We start from the raw sequence: 12,287 nt of genomic DNA, 5'->3' as shown, positions 1-12,287 counted from the left end.
CCGCATCGCGCGCCCGGGGGTCGGGCAGGCGGCGCTGGGGCCCAGGACAGGGCTCGGAGACTCCGCCCTGAGATTCGGGAAGGCTCCCGGGGGCATGGGTCGGCGGTGGGCCTGGAGGACGCAGCCTCAGCCTGCGGCGCATCTGCGCAAGGTGGAGGCGCGTTCCCAGACGGGCAAGGCCACCAAGTGTCAAGGGCCAGGTGCGGAGCCCTCTTCAGCCGCGGGCGGAAAAGGCTTTAGCTCTGCCCTCCGGGAGGGGGCGGTCCTCGCACCCCACCCCGCCTGCAGCTGCAGGGAGCCCCGGGCGCCCCGGCCCGCCCGGAGCCCTGCAGTTTCCGGGAGCGCACGGTCGGCTCCTCGCCCCTCCCGAGCCACCGCCAGGGTCCCTGGGTCCCTGCCCCATCGTCCGCCGCCGCCAGGCCACAGAGCCACGAGGGACCGCCCGCCCCGCGCCGCGCTTTAAAAGCCTGCCCCGCGGCACTGGCGACAGGCGTGGAGACCGGCGAGACTGAGCCCGGGCCGGCGCCCCAACGGCTGGCCGGAGCAGCCTCATGGCGGGTAAGTGCCCTCGCCTCCCCTCTCGCGCCCCCAGCGAGGCGCCCCGGCCCCTCGGCCACCGGTTGCAGCACTTTCCTCGCCCCGTCGTCCCCGCTGGGACGTCGCCCCTGCCCGCCCGGCCTCGGGCTCCTGGCGCGCTGCGGGGATGCAGTGAGGCCCGCTCCTCGCAGACAGTTGCGGGTCAGGAGATGTGGGGGGCTCGCCTTCTCCCCACCCCACGGGATCCAGACCCCAGAGCCCGGGAAGCCCCGCGCCCGCACGGACCCGGAGGAGGCACCTTCCCTGCCTGGCCTGGGCACCGGCGCGTGGGACGGAGCGTCGGAACGCTCTTGGCGGGCGCCGAGTGGAGCCTCCCAGGTCCCCGCAAATGTGGAGGTGCAGGTGCCGGCAGCAGACGGTCCGTGTGTCTCCGTTTCCCACCCCCGCTGCTCACCTCCTCGTCCACACCCCACCTCCACTGCCTCCCACCGACACCCCTCAGTGGGCTCGCCTTGATAAACGGTTGAGGGAGGGAGCGGGTTTTAGAGACAGGTACAGCATTCAAGCATGAGTCCAGCCTCTCACAGGTTCCAGGACCCCAAAGCATAGGGCTCTAAGAGCGACTCAGGGCATCAGCCCTTCCTGGGCTTTCCTTAAGGGCGTGGTGCCCACACCCAGCTCACCCTCAGGCCTGAACAGGACTCCAGGGAAGATGGAGGTTATGGTAAAGAGATGGTTTGATTTCTACTCAGAAGCACAAGGAAATGGTTCATTTCAGCCAGAATCCCCGGTGAAGGGCCAGCTGCTTTCCAAGGGAAACCAGAAGGCTCTGTCCAGGGCACTAGGACTGGACTCCAAGGGAAACAGCTTTTCCGCTGAGACCCAGCAAGGCCGGCAAGCAGCACCCCACCCCAACAGACACACAAGCTGCTGCTGTGTCGCTGCTGGGGTCCAACCCAGGGGGTGGGGCTGCTGCCCAAATTCTGCCCCCGGCAGGCCAGTGGGGTGCAGGGGAGGGGCTTTCCCCAGGTCTCACAGCCCCCTGGTTCCTGCCCCCAGAGGAGGTGGCCTTGGTAGTTGGAGGCATTGTTGGGGGGCTGCTGCTGCTGCTGATCGGGGTGAGCTGCTGGCTCTGGAAGAGGCTTTGTGCCGTGTTCACCTACGAAGAACTGCCGGGGACCACGGCTGTCTCCAGCGTACAGAGGGACAAGCTCTGCCTGCCGCGTGCCAAGACCCAGACAAGCAGGTGAGACAGGATGTGGGGCCAAGCGAGCTCCTGGCTGTGCTTAGAGCCCTCCCTAAGGACTTTCCCTTGGAGCGGGTGGGGGAGGAAAGATCTGTTTATGGAGCGCCTCCTCTGTGCTGCCACCATACTGGGAGCATCACAAAGGAACGCCTCGAATCCTCACAATGGCTAGGAGGCAGGCATTATGAGCCCATTTTCCAGCTGAGGAAACTGAGGCTCAGACATAACTAACGGGTCCAGATAGCACAGCTAGTAAGTGACAGAACGATGTTCAAACCCAGGCAGGCTGACTCCAGAGGCTGTGCTCCTTCTCCAACTCGCCACTGCTGTGGGCAGACAGAGGTGTTGGCTCTGGCTGGGTCTGGGTCTGTGTGTGTGTGTGTGTGTGTGTGTGTGTGTGTGTGTCCTGGTGTGGACCCAGAAAATGGTGCTGTTGCCTCCTTCTGGTTCCCCGGGCTTTTCCTCCTCCAGCCCCCGGCACTTAATCCCTCTGGGCTGAGGGCTCTGAGGCCACACCATTCACTTGCCACATACATGTTGTCTCCCTGCCTCTGGACAGGCCACCGGGTACACCATTTGTGGTGCCCCCTTCCCTCCAAGGCCGAGATTGGGTTCCCCTGCACAGCAGAGAGGGGGCCCAGGCCCCACAGCACCCCTGCCCAGCCCCAGAGCTCCTGCCCCACACCACCAGCAACAACCTTGGTGAGTGCACCCACAGGGCCTGGCCAGGGGTCGGGGTCTGCTCAGGCCAGGGCGGACCCATCTGCTTTCATGGGCCTGGCTCCCAAACAGAGCCTGGATGGGCCCAGGGATGCCAGAGTTGCCCGGTGACCACTCTTTCCAGGTACTTGGGTTTACCAAGTGCCAGCTGCACCCCAGCCGGGGCCAGATATGGCCTCGTGTGCCACTTTGGAGTTAGACCTCGCCTCTGTAGGGAATTATCACCCCAATGTGCACTTTCATAAAGTGGGCTCCAAAGGTTAACAGTGCTTGCCCAGGCTCACAGACGCAGTAAACAACAGATCTGGGCTCGGAACCCTGGTGTTCCGGGTGCAGAACCTGTGCTGGGTCCTGCTCCAGGATGAGGCATTAGCCGGCCAGAGGGCAGAATGCGGGAGCTGGGTGCACAGCGTTCTGCCCACCTCTTTGCTCTGAAGGCCTCCCAAGAGACCTTTTCAGGAACTACCCAGGAATCAGCTTGGCCCTCCTAATTTGAAAGGGAAGAAACGAGGTAACACTTTATCACTGAAACATCCTCTGGACCCCATGGAAAGGGGCCAAGCCAGGTGTTGGGCACTGTGCCCCCCAAGCAGGCCCTGACCTCTGGGGATCGGGGCCAATCCCAGGGGCAGGGGTAGAATGAATGCTGTGGACTCTGTGGGGGGCCCCAGGGAGCATCCTGCTGAGAAGGCGTCCTGGAGCAGCTGCCCCGCAGAGAGGGGCTGTGTTCAGTCTGAAGAAGAGAGCAGGGCAGATGTGGTCAGGAGGGGCCGTGAACTGCCTAGTCGAGGCTCAGCCAAGAAGGGGCGGGCCTGGGTGGGCTGGGATGGGGGCGGTGAAGCCCACTGCTTGTTGTCCCCTCTGCCCGGCCTTCCTCTGGCTCGCCAGACCTCCCAGCCGCTGTGTTGTAGGAGACGCGAGCGTGGTGGGGACCATCAACCCAGAGCTGTACAAGTTCCCCGAGGACGAGAGTGAGACCGACTTCCCTGAGGGCTGCCTGGGGCGGCTGTGGTTCTCCGTGGAATACCAGCAGGAGGCCGAGCGGCTGCTGGTGGGCCTGATCAAGGCGCAGGGGCTGCGAGCCACCTCAGAGACCTGCAGCCCCCTGGTGAAGCTCCACCTGCTGCCCGACGAACGGCGCTTCCTCCAGTCCAAGACCAAACGCAAAACTGCCAACCCGCAGTTCGACGAGCACTTCATCTTCCAGGTAGGCCTCCGGAGCAGGCAGCGTCCTGCGTGCTCTGGCGTCCTGGAAAGGAGCAGACATTGTGCAGGAGAGCCCCAGTCTCCTGTGCTAGCCAGGGCCCTGCAGCCCCCAGGCCCCCCATGCCACAGGCTCTGCTTTACCCTGCCTGCTGGGTCAAGGCCTGCAAGAGCCCCGACCGCTGACGGGGGTGGTGGGGGGCGGGAGAGAGACTTGGGTCTCCTCTTGTCCAGGTTGCCTGGAGGCGAGAAAGAGAAAACACATTCTTGGAGCACCTACTGAACGCAGGCCCTGGCCCATGGGGCTCAGGGGAAGCACCCCAAAACCCTGGAGCACTATGGGGTTTCTGGCGAGGTTGTTCAAGCAAGGCAGAGGGTGAGAGCATCCTGTCAGTGGCCAGCGCAGCACCCGAGAGCCATCCTGTGGAGGTGGTGCCTTTGCCGCACTGTGGGCGGGCTGGCCCAGGGTCTGGAGGGGGAGAGGCTCCAGGTTGCCTGGAGGCGAGAAAGAGAAAACACATTCTTGGAGCACCTACTGAACGCAGGCCCTGGCCCATGGGGCTCAGGGGAAGCACCCCAAAACCCTGAGCCAGGGTCACAGTGGCCTGGGAGCCTCAGCAGGTGACTGGGGGCCCTTGTGGGAAGCCAGCAATCAAGAGCTGCCGAGAGGCCTTGGACAAACATTTTTAAGAGCTGGGCAGCAGGCTGGTGGGTAAGGTAAGAAGAGGCTAGTCAGCATCCGGGAAGACTATGAGTGCTGAGGCCAGAGCCCAGTTCTTGCCTTCATCCAGGGCTGAGGGCTGAGAGCTGAGAAGAGGGGTGGGTCCCAGCCCCCTGCCATCCTACTGGGGCCGAGACTTTGATGCTCTTCTCGTGACATCAAGATCCAAGGTGTGCAGGCTGGCTGACCAGCAGCACGGCCGCACATCGTGCTCCCATACTTATTTTTCTTGACTTGTCACTTCCCCGCCCTGTCCTCACCCCAACTTGACCCTAGCCTTTCAGTGTTCTAAGGGGAAAGAGGAAAGAGAAGGAGAAGAGAAGAAAATCAATATTAGTTGACCATCTGCCATAGATCAGGTACTCTCTGGGTTTCAGAGAGTAAGAGCCATTATCCCATTTTACAGGAGGAGACTGGGCCTCGGGGAGAGGAGGGTTGGGGGGCCCGACTCAGGTAGCAGAGGCAGGCAGGTTGCCGGGGCTGCACCTCGGGGCCTCACACCTTTATGTACAGGCAAATCATTTGGAGGTCCTGTTAAATGGTAGATTCTGCTTCATGGGTCTGGGGTGGGGCCCAAGATCCTGCATTTCTAACAAGGTCCAGGGAGGGCGGCATGGCTGCTGCTGGTTCTCGGACCACATTCTGCTTGGCAAGGCTCTGGCACACACTCCCACCTCCCAGGGGTGTTGACCCCGCTGCTGAGAAGGGTACCCTGAGGATGCCTGGGTTTGCAGTGTTCAGGTCGCTCCGGAGACACCCCTCACCGAAAGCTCCTGTGTGCAGAACCACTTGCCACACCATCCCATCCCCTGTCCCCACACCTGACCCAAGCCCAGGGCCCTTGTCTCCCCCAGGTGTCCGGCAGGAGCGTCAGCCAGAGGGTGCTGAGGTTCTCAGTGTACCACGTGGACAGGCAGAGGAAGCACCAGCTCCTGGGCCAAGTGCTCTTCCCCCTGAAGAATGAAACCCTGCTGGGCAACTGCCGGCGCATCTTCTGGAGAGACCTGGAGGCCGAGAGCCTGGAGGTAAAGGTCAGGGTCACCAGACATGTGCCACTACCTGTCAGACTACTGTGGGCAGCCAGCAGGTGTGACCCAGCACCTGTTGGCCGGCGTCAGCCCTCAGCATACGGCTCACCACTCCTGTAAGCGTGACTCAGGCTGGTGGGGCCAGGGGCAGCTGCGTGGGTCAAGGCGGGTGTGTGGAGCCTGAGTTTCTTTTGTCCTCAAGGTAGGATTACCTGGAGCATCCTGAAAAGCCAATGTTTGGATTCCCATCTAGATCAGACAGCTATGAAAGGCGACACCCCAAATGAGCCAGCCAAGGAAAATATTTACCCTCTGTTCCCTCGACCCCCAGGAAGGACCCGGGCAGCTCAGAATAGTCTTTGGAATCCCCCAGACCTGGATTTGAATCCTCAGCTCTGGTCCTCACTACTCTCTGGTCCTCAGCAGGCCCCTCCAGCTCTCCAGAACTCAGTTTCCCTGTCTGTAAAATGGCGGGTGGGCTTAAGGGAGGAAACATGGATGTCACACAGTACCCTGTGCCCAACTGCTGGAGGAAGGAGGAAGACACTGAGGGGGTTCTGTGGCTCCTCCAGCACCTGCCAGAGTGACAGGGTGCTTTCCTTTCGGCCTCTCCAGCCTCCCTCGGAGTTTGGCGACCTCCAGTTCTGCCTCACCTACAACGACTGCCTGAACCGCCTCACTGTGGTCGTGCTGCGAGCCAGGGGCCTCCGGCTGCAGGAGGATGCGAGTTTTGTCAGTAAGTTTTCCTCCTCGGGGCAGGTCCCACCTTGTGAGCTGCCCTGGGCCTGGAGTGTGAGCTTCGCCCCAGCCACCCAGTTTCTGCTTGCATAAGGCCCACCATGGAGCACTCACTACCTCCTGAGCCATGCCCTCTGTGGATGGTTGTGGTGTGGGAAGGGCGTCCTTATGTTGAACCCAAGGCTGCATCCCCTTGGCCTCCACCAAGACCCCTAAGACTAGTCTGCCCCTCCCTGTGCCCAAGGCAGCATCTTGGCTCCTTGACCTGTGCAGCCACCTCCACCCCTGCCCTTCTGTGAAGGGTTCCAGTTCCTCCAGGGCAAGGCCTTGTACCTCCCTGCCCCCAGGGCGGGCTGCCCCACAAGTGAGGCATGACACTGGGCTGGAAGAAGAGGCATCCCAGGCCAGCGGGTGGCTGTGGTGATCTGCTTTCTCCAGCATCCCAGATCCCGGGAGCTGGAGGAGTGGAGGCCCTGCTCTGCTCATCCCACACGTCCCACCCCTATGTGGGTCCCCAGCATGGTGGCAGTTGTCTGCCACCTGTGTGTCTCTGCATCTCAGTCACTGTAGGCAAGCTCGCATTCAGCCTTCCACTTCAGATCCAAAACTCATCTGAGCCTCACTCAAAAAAACTTAGCCCTCCCAAGGAGAAGGTGTTTAAGGGGCCCCCAGGGGGCCTGAGCACCCGGCAGGCCAGGCCCCTGTGCACCAACCAGGAGGGATGGGCATGTGGTGCTAGGCTCCAGTAAACAAAGGCCAGCCGAGCTGTGGGTGCATTCAGGAGGCAGAGAGGAAGGAAGAGGAAGGGAGCCAAGCGTTTCCTCTGCTGTGAGGCGGTACCCTAATCAACCCCGTTTCCTCTGGTAATGCCCCTCTGGCTGCAGCGGCTGTGAGTAATGGGGTCCTGGCGCCCAGGGTGGGCATGTGCCGTCCCAGCCAGACCTCCCACAGGCCAGAGGCTGGACCCCTGCCCGCCATTCCCAGCCCACGGTCTGCAATGCCCCTCAGGTGTATTTGTCAAAGTGTCTCTGATGAATCACAACAAGTTTGTCAAGTGTAAGAAGACTTCGGCTGTGCTGGGCTCCGCCAACCCTGTGTATAGTGAGACCTTCAGCTTCAAGGCCGACCCCACCGAGCTGGACACAGCCAGCCTCAGCCTGACAGTGCTGCAGAGCGCCCAAGGGGACAGTAAGGCTGCTGCCCCACCCCCAGGCTGTTGGGGCAGCGGGCAGAGGAGGGGCTGCTGAGTGTTCAGGCCACATGAACCCTCGGAGGGAGCTGCGTGGTTTCTGTTCTCTACCTAAGGAAACTAGTGCTCAGAGAGGCTGAGATACTTGCCCAGGGACACAGAGCTTGCTAGTGAAAGAACTGGGATTCACACCTGGCTTTATTCCAGTGTGACTGTCTGTGGCACCCTGGAAAGAGGTTAAAGGCTGGCCTCCGCTACCCCCTCCTGGGGCAAATCACCAGAGAGGATGGGAGGCAGCATAGCTCCAAGTGACCTGAGGCTGTGGGTAGTTGTGTCCCCTGCGTTGCCTCATGCCCTCTAGACAGGCCTTTAGGGTCCTCTGTGAAGCTCAGGGTGGACGACAAGGTGGACTTATCCTAGGCAGCTCTCCACTCTGCCCCAGGCCCCGGTGCCCACTGTCACCGTCTGGGGAAGCAGGGCCGTCAGGCCCGCTGGTGTCGTGGACCAGAGTTCAAGATCCTTCTCCACTGTGGCAGTTGGTGGGTGATGATTATTGTTGAATGTTCCGCTGAACGGAGAAGTGGGCTGCTGGAAGAGGGCTTCTTTCTAGAGAGGCTCTTTCCTCCCTCGGCTCTTCCGTACCAAGCAGGCTGACAACAGCTGCCAGGAGGTTGAAGGGCAGAGTGGACACACCCGAAAGGCAGGCTCCCCACCTGGGCTCCCTTCCCCCACCATCTCCAGCTCCAGAGCAAAGTCAGGACCTCTCTGGGGGCTGTCAGCTGGTGCTTAAAGAGGGACGGGGCTGGCTACTTCCTTCAAGGGAAGGAGTGAGTGAGAGAGAGAGAGAGAAGGCACTGGGGTGTGGCTGAGGTGATGTGGCTTCTGTGCTCCAGAGACTAACAATGTTCCCTCCCCCACCCCCCGCAGAGAGCCACGAGCTGGGCCGGGTGGTGGTGGGCCCCTACATGTACACCCGCGGCAAGGAGCTGGAGCACTGGGACGAGATGCTCGGCAAGCCCAAGGAGCTGGTGAAGCGCTGGCACGCACTCTGCCGCACCACCGAGCCCTGACGTGGGGCCAGACCTGCCTCGGGAGCCCGCTCTCCCCACAGTCACGCGTGGCAGCCGCAGGCCTGGACCTTCATCCAGCACCTCACTGGGCTGCGGGGCCAGCCCGAGCCAGGGAAACATGAGTGCTGGTGTGCAGGAAAGAAGAGAGGACAAGAGAGCCCTGGCCCGGGTCAGCAGTGTGGCCGGTTACGTGTCACCAGCCTGAGACACCCTCCCGACTGACTCTGCCCTTCTATACCCATGGGGCTGCCTGGGCTTAGAATCCCGGCTCCCAGTCACCACAGTCCCGATTTGGACCGGAATCTCAGGCGTTGGGAAGAAATACTCTATTTAGTAATGCACAGCTGTGTGTGTTGGACCAAGTGCAGGGTAGACTTGGGTTCCACCATCTTGGGAAGCTGGTGATGTGTTGATGCTCGACTCGCCCTGCTTTTCAGCTGTGGTTTCTCTGCCTTCTGCCTAGCAGAGAAAACAGACTGCTCCGGGGGAAATAATGGTGGAGGGGTGCCCAAAGCGCTTATTTTGGTTGGTCCACAATAAATAGCACAGTCTGAGAGTGGGGTTCTGCGTGTAGGTGTGGAGCAGCCCCGGGAGGCCTGGGCAGCGCAGCGTGCCCACAGCTCAGGAGCGAAAGCTCCCGGGGATCCAGACTCTCTGGCTTCAGGACCTGCGGGGGAATGCTGTGCGCAGCCCGCCCACGTACCAAGTAGGGGAGAGGTTCTCAGCATCTGCTCTCTGTGCCAAGTGAAGAGTGCCTCACCTGTGTGTTAGATCCCTCGCCGGGGCTATGTCAAATCCCGCTCCACATCACGTCGAGTCTTGCCCACAGCCCCTCCTCCGCAGAGTCCACAGCCTCGCACCCTGGTCTCGCAGGTGCGCTGCCGCTGGTTTCTGTGGTCCCCTCCCTGGGTGACAGCATGCCTCTCCCGGGGCTCTCACTTTGGGCAGGAAATGGTGAGAGCACGTGGCCAAAGCGTAACCACAGGGCTGAGAGCTTTTCCTGACACTAACAACTCCATTACGATGATTGTGTTGTGGTGGTGAAGGTGTAGAGTTCATCAGGAAGGAAGTTCCCACCAATTGCCGTCATCAGCTCCCCGTGAAGTTGTGCTCGAGGGAAGGAGTGCTTGTCACTGTTTCTTAACAGAGTTTGTGTTTTCACCCTAATGCTGTTGAACTTGCAGTCAACACATTGTTACTATATAACTAGAACAAAGCTTTAAACCAGTATCATCTCTTATTTTATGCAGTGAAGCAACTTCAGCAAAACAAAGCAGCGAACATTACACTGGGTTTGTGTGCCTCTTTGTCTTCATATTGTGCGTGGATCTCTGTTGATGCAAGCTTTGCCCAGCAGTGGTCCCTGCAGACAGAATACTTGTGTTTGCTTTTTCTCGCTTTTTCCACATGCACATTTTCAGCATAGTCCTTGCTCCGGTGATTTCAAATAGTGTTACAGCACACACAGAGTGGGAGTTCTCTATGTGGGTATAGCAGGCCACTAAAATGGAACTGTTTCCATTTCACCAGGGTCCTGAGACAATAGGTGACAACCTCCACATTTCAAAGTGAGTTTCATGCCTATCAGTGGCCTTTCCAGGGCCACTTGGAAATATTGGTAAGTACCCACTTTGCAGGACGGAGTGGACTGGTGCGTCGGACTCACAGCTGAAAAATCTCAATGGCAAGAGCCTGGCAGTTTCTCTGCTCTGACAGAGAGGAAGACGGGGCTGCTATATTGGGCTGGCCCCTGTATCAGACACCGTCAGGGCAAAAAATACATGAGTGCTTCACATGGACCAGAGAGAGCTGGCCTGGGTCGTCTCAATCCTGTCCACCAGGTGACCCCAGCAGAAAGAAGCCCTTTGCATTTCCATAAAACATTTTAGAATCAGCTTGTCAATTTCTACACCAAAAAAGTATTAGAATTTGATTGGATTTTCATTAAGTGTATAGACTGGTTTGGGGGCCATTTGATATCTTTACAATATTGAATGTTCAATTCGTTAACATAGCGTATCCCTCCATTTCTTTAGGTCTTTTGCAAATTTTCTTAAAACTGTTTTGTGGTTTGTCTCCTTGCATACTTTTCATTAGATTTATTCTTAGGTGTTCATTTATTTGTTTCTAGTCTATAGAGATTCTGTTGATTTTGTATGTTGACTTTATATCTTGTGAGTGGCCTTGCTAAAGTCGCTTAAATTGTAATTGTTTGTCTATAGATTCTTTGTATTTTCTTAGTATATAGTCATGACCTCTGCAAATGACAGTTTTATTTCTTCCTTTCCAATCTTTTCGTCTTCTTTGTCTCTTGCCAAATTGCAGTGGCTGGGCAACTGGACAAGAAAAGAAATAAAAGGCATCCAGATTGTAAAGGAAGAAGTAAAACTATATTTGCAGATTGCATAGGCTGGTATATAGAAAATCCTAAGGAAGCCACAAAAAAACTATTAGAGCTAAAATAAACAAGTTCAGCAAGGTTGCAAGATACAAGATGATAGACAAATTGCATTGGCGAGGGCCTCCAGCAGAATGCTGACTACAAGTAGTGACAGTGGGTATCTGTGTCTTTTTCTCACTCTCGGGGGGTGGAGGGAGAAGCTTTCAATATCCACTATTGAGTATGATGTTTGCTATAAGACTTTTAATATACTCATGATTATGTATTCTCAATTTAAGTTTTTTTAATCACAGTGTTAAATTTTATCAAATATTTTTCTGCATCTTTTGAGATAGTCGTATTTTTCTCCTTTATTCTTTTAATGTGATGAATTACATGGATTGATTTTTGAATGTCAAAGCAAACTTACATTCTTGTAACAGCAACCAGTGGGGATATGTGTGTGTGTGCACACATGTATGATAGTACTTGGACTTGTTTATTTAAAATTTGGATTTATTTGCTGTGACATTTTTTTATTGCTTTTTAATATCCTTACATGTCAATATCATTCTTTTATTAGGACTTTACTTTTTTTATAGCAGTTTTAGGTTCACCTCAAAATTTTAGGGAAGGTACAGAGATTTTCCATATACCCCTGTCCCCACAAATGCATAGCCTCCTCCATTATCAACATCCCCCACCAGAGTGGTCCATTTGTTACAAGTGATGAACCTGCATTGACACATCATGATCACCAAAGTCCATAGTTTACATTAGAGTTCACTCTTGGTGTTGTACATTCTATGGGTATGGACAAATGTATAATCACATTTTTAAGTATTTTTGCAGTTATGTTCATAAGAGAGTTTTCTGTAATTTAAAAAAATAAAATATATATATATTTGGTGAGAAGGATTGTCCCTGAGCTCACATCTGTGCCAACCTTCCTCTATTTTGTATGTGGCACCCCGCCACAGCATGGCTTGATGATCGGTGTGCAGGTCCACACCCAGGATCCAAACCTGCAAACCCTGGGCCGCCAAAGCGGAGTGTGGGAACTTAACCACTATGCCAACGGGCCAGCCCATTATTAAAAAATCTATAATTTTTTTAGTGTAATGTCCTTGCACTTGAAGAGAATGTGTATTCTGCAGTTGTTGTGAGCAGGTGTTGTATGTATTTCTTAGGTCAAGTTTGTTCATCAGATTTGTCAAATCCTCTCTCTTTACTGATTTTGGGGGAGTCTGTTTTTCTATTCATTATTGAGAGAGATTAAAGTCTCCCACTATGATTGTGGATTTGTTTATTTCTCCTTTTAGTTTTCTCAATTTTTGTTTTATGTATGTTTTATATGTTATTATGCTCATATCCATTTAAACTTGATATTTTTCTTGATAAAGGGTTTCACAATGAACCCTTGATCATTGTGAAATGGCTCTCTCTACCACTAAT

General features: G+C 56.2%; 1 protein-coding gene across 1 annotated transcript; it reads left to right on the top strand.

The window, feature by feature from the left end:
* The first annotated feature begins 469 nt into the window (after positions 1 to 469).
* On the top strand, positions 470 to 11,755 carry LOC101389720 (synaptotagmin-15). The gene is made up of 8 exons (XM_087431816.1): positions 470 to 558; positions 1,597 to 1,783; positions 2,343 to 2,485; positions 3,415 to 3,710; positions 5,282 to 5,452; positions 6,071 to 6,191; positions 7,202 to 7,381; positions 8,310 to 11,755. The coding sequence occupies exons 1-8, from the start codon at positions 552 to 554 to the stop codon at positions 8,450 to 8,452; spliced, it is 1,248 nt and encodes a 415-aa protein (XP_087287942.1). The 5' UTR covers positions 470 to 551; the 3' UTR covers positions 8,453 to 11,755.
* Positions 11,756 to 12,287: the final 532 nt, after the last annotated feature.

Source organism: Ceratotherium simum, chromosome 6 (assembly GCF_057802395.1).
Source record: "Ceratotherium simum simum isolate JZ-2026a chromosome 6, ASM5780239v1, whole genome shotgun sequence".
Lineage (NCBI taxonomy): Eukaryota > Metazoa > Chordata > Mammalia > Perissodactyla > Rhinocerotidae > Ceratotherium > Ceratotherium simum.
Note: the sequence above shows the minus strand (reverse complement) of the source record. Positions and strands in the feature narration are given on the sequence as shown.

Bases quoted from the DNA above. Each gene is read 5' to 3' on its own strand.
- LOC101389720 (XM_087431816.1), top strand. The intron at 3,711-5,281 runs GTAGGCCTCCGG...TGTCTCCCCCAG, and splicing joins ACGAGCACTTCATCTTCCAG to GTGTCCGGCAGGAGCGTCAG. The intron at 7,382-8,309 runs GTAAGGCTGCTG...CACCCCCCGCAG, and splicing joins GCAGAGCGCCCAAGGGGACA to AGAGCCACGAGCTGGGCCGG.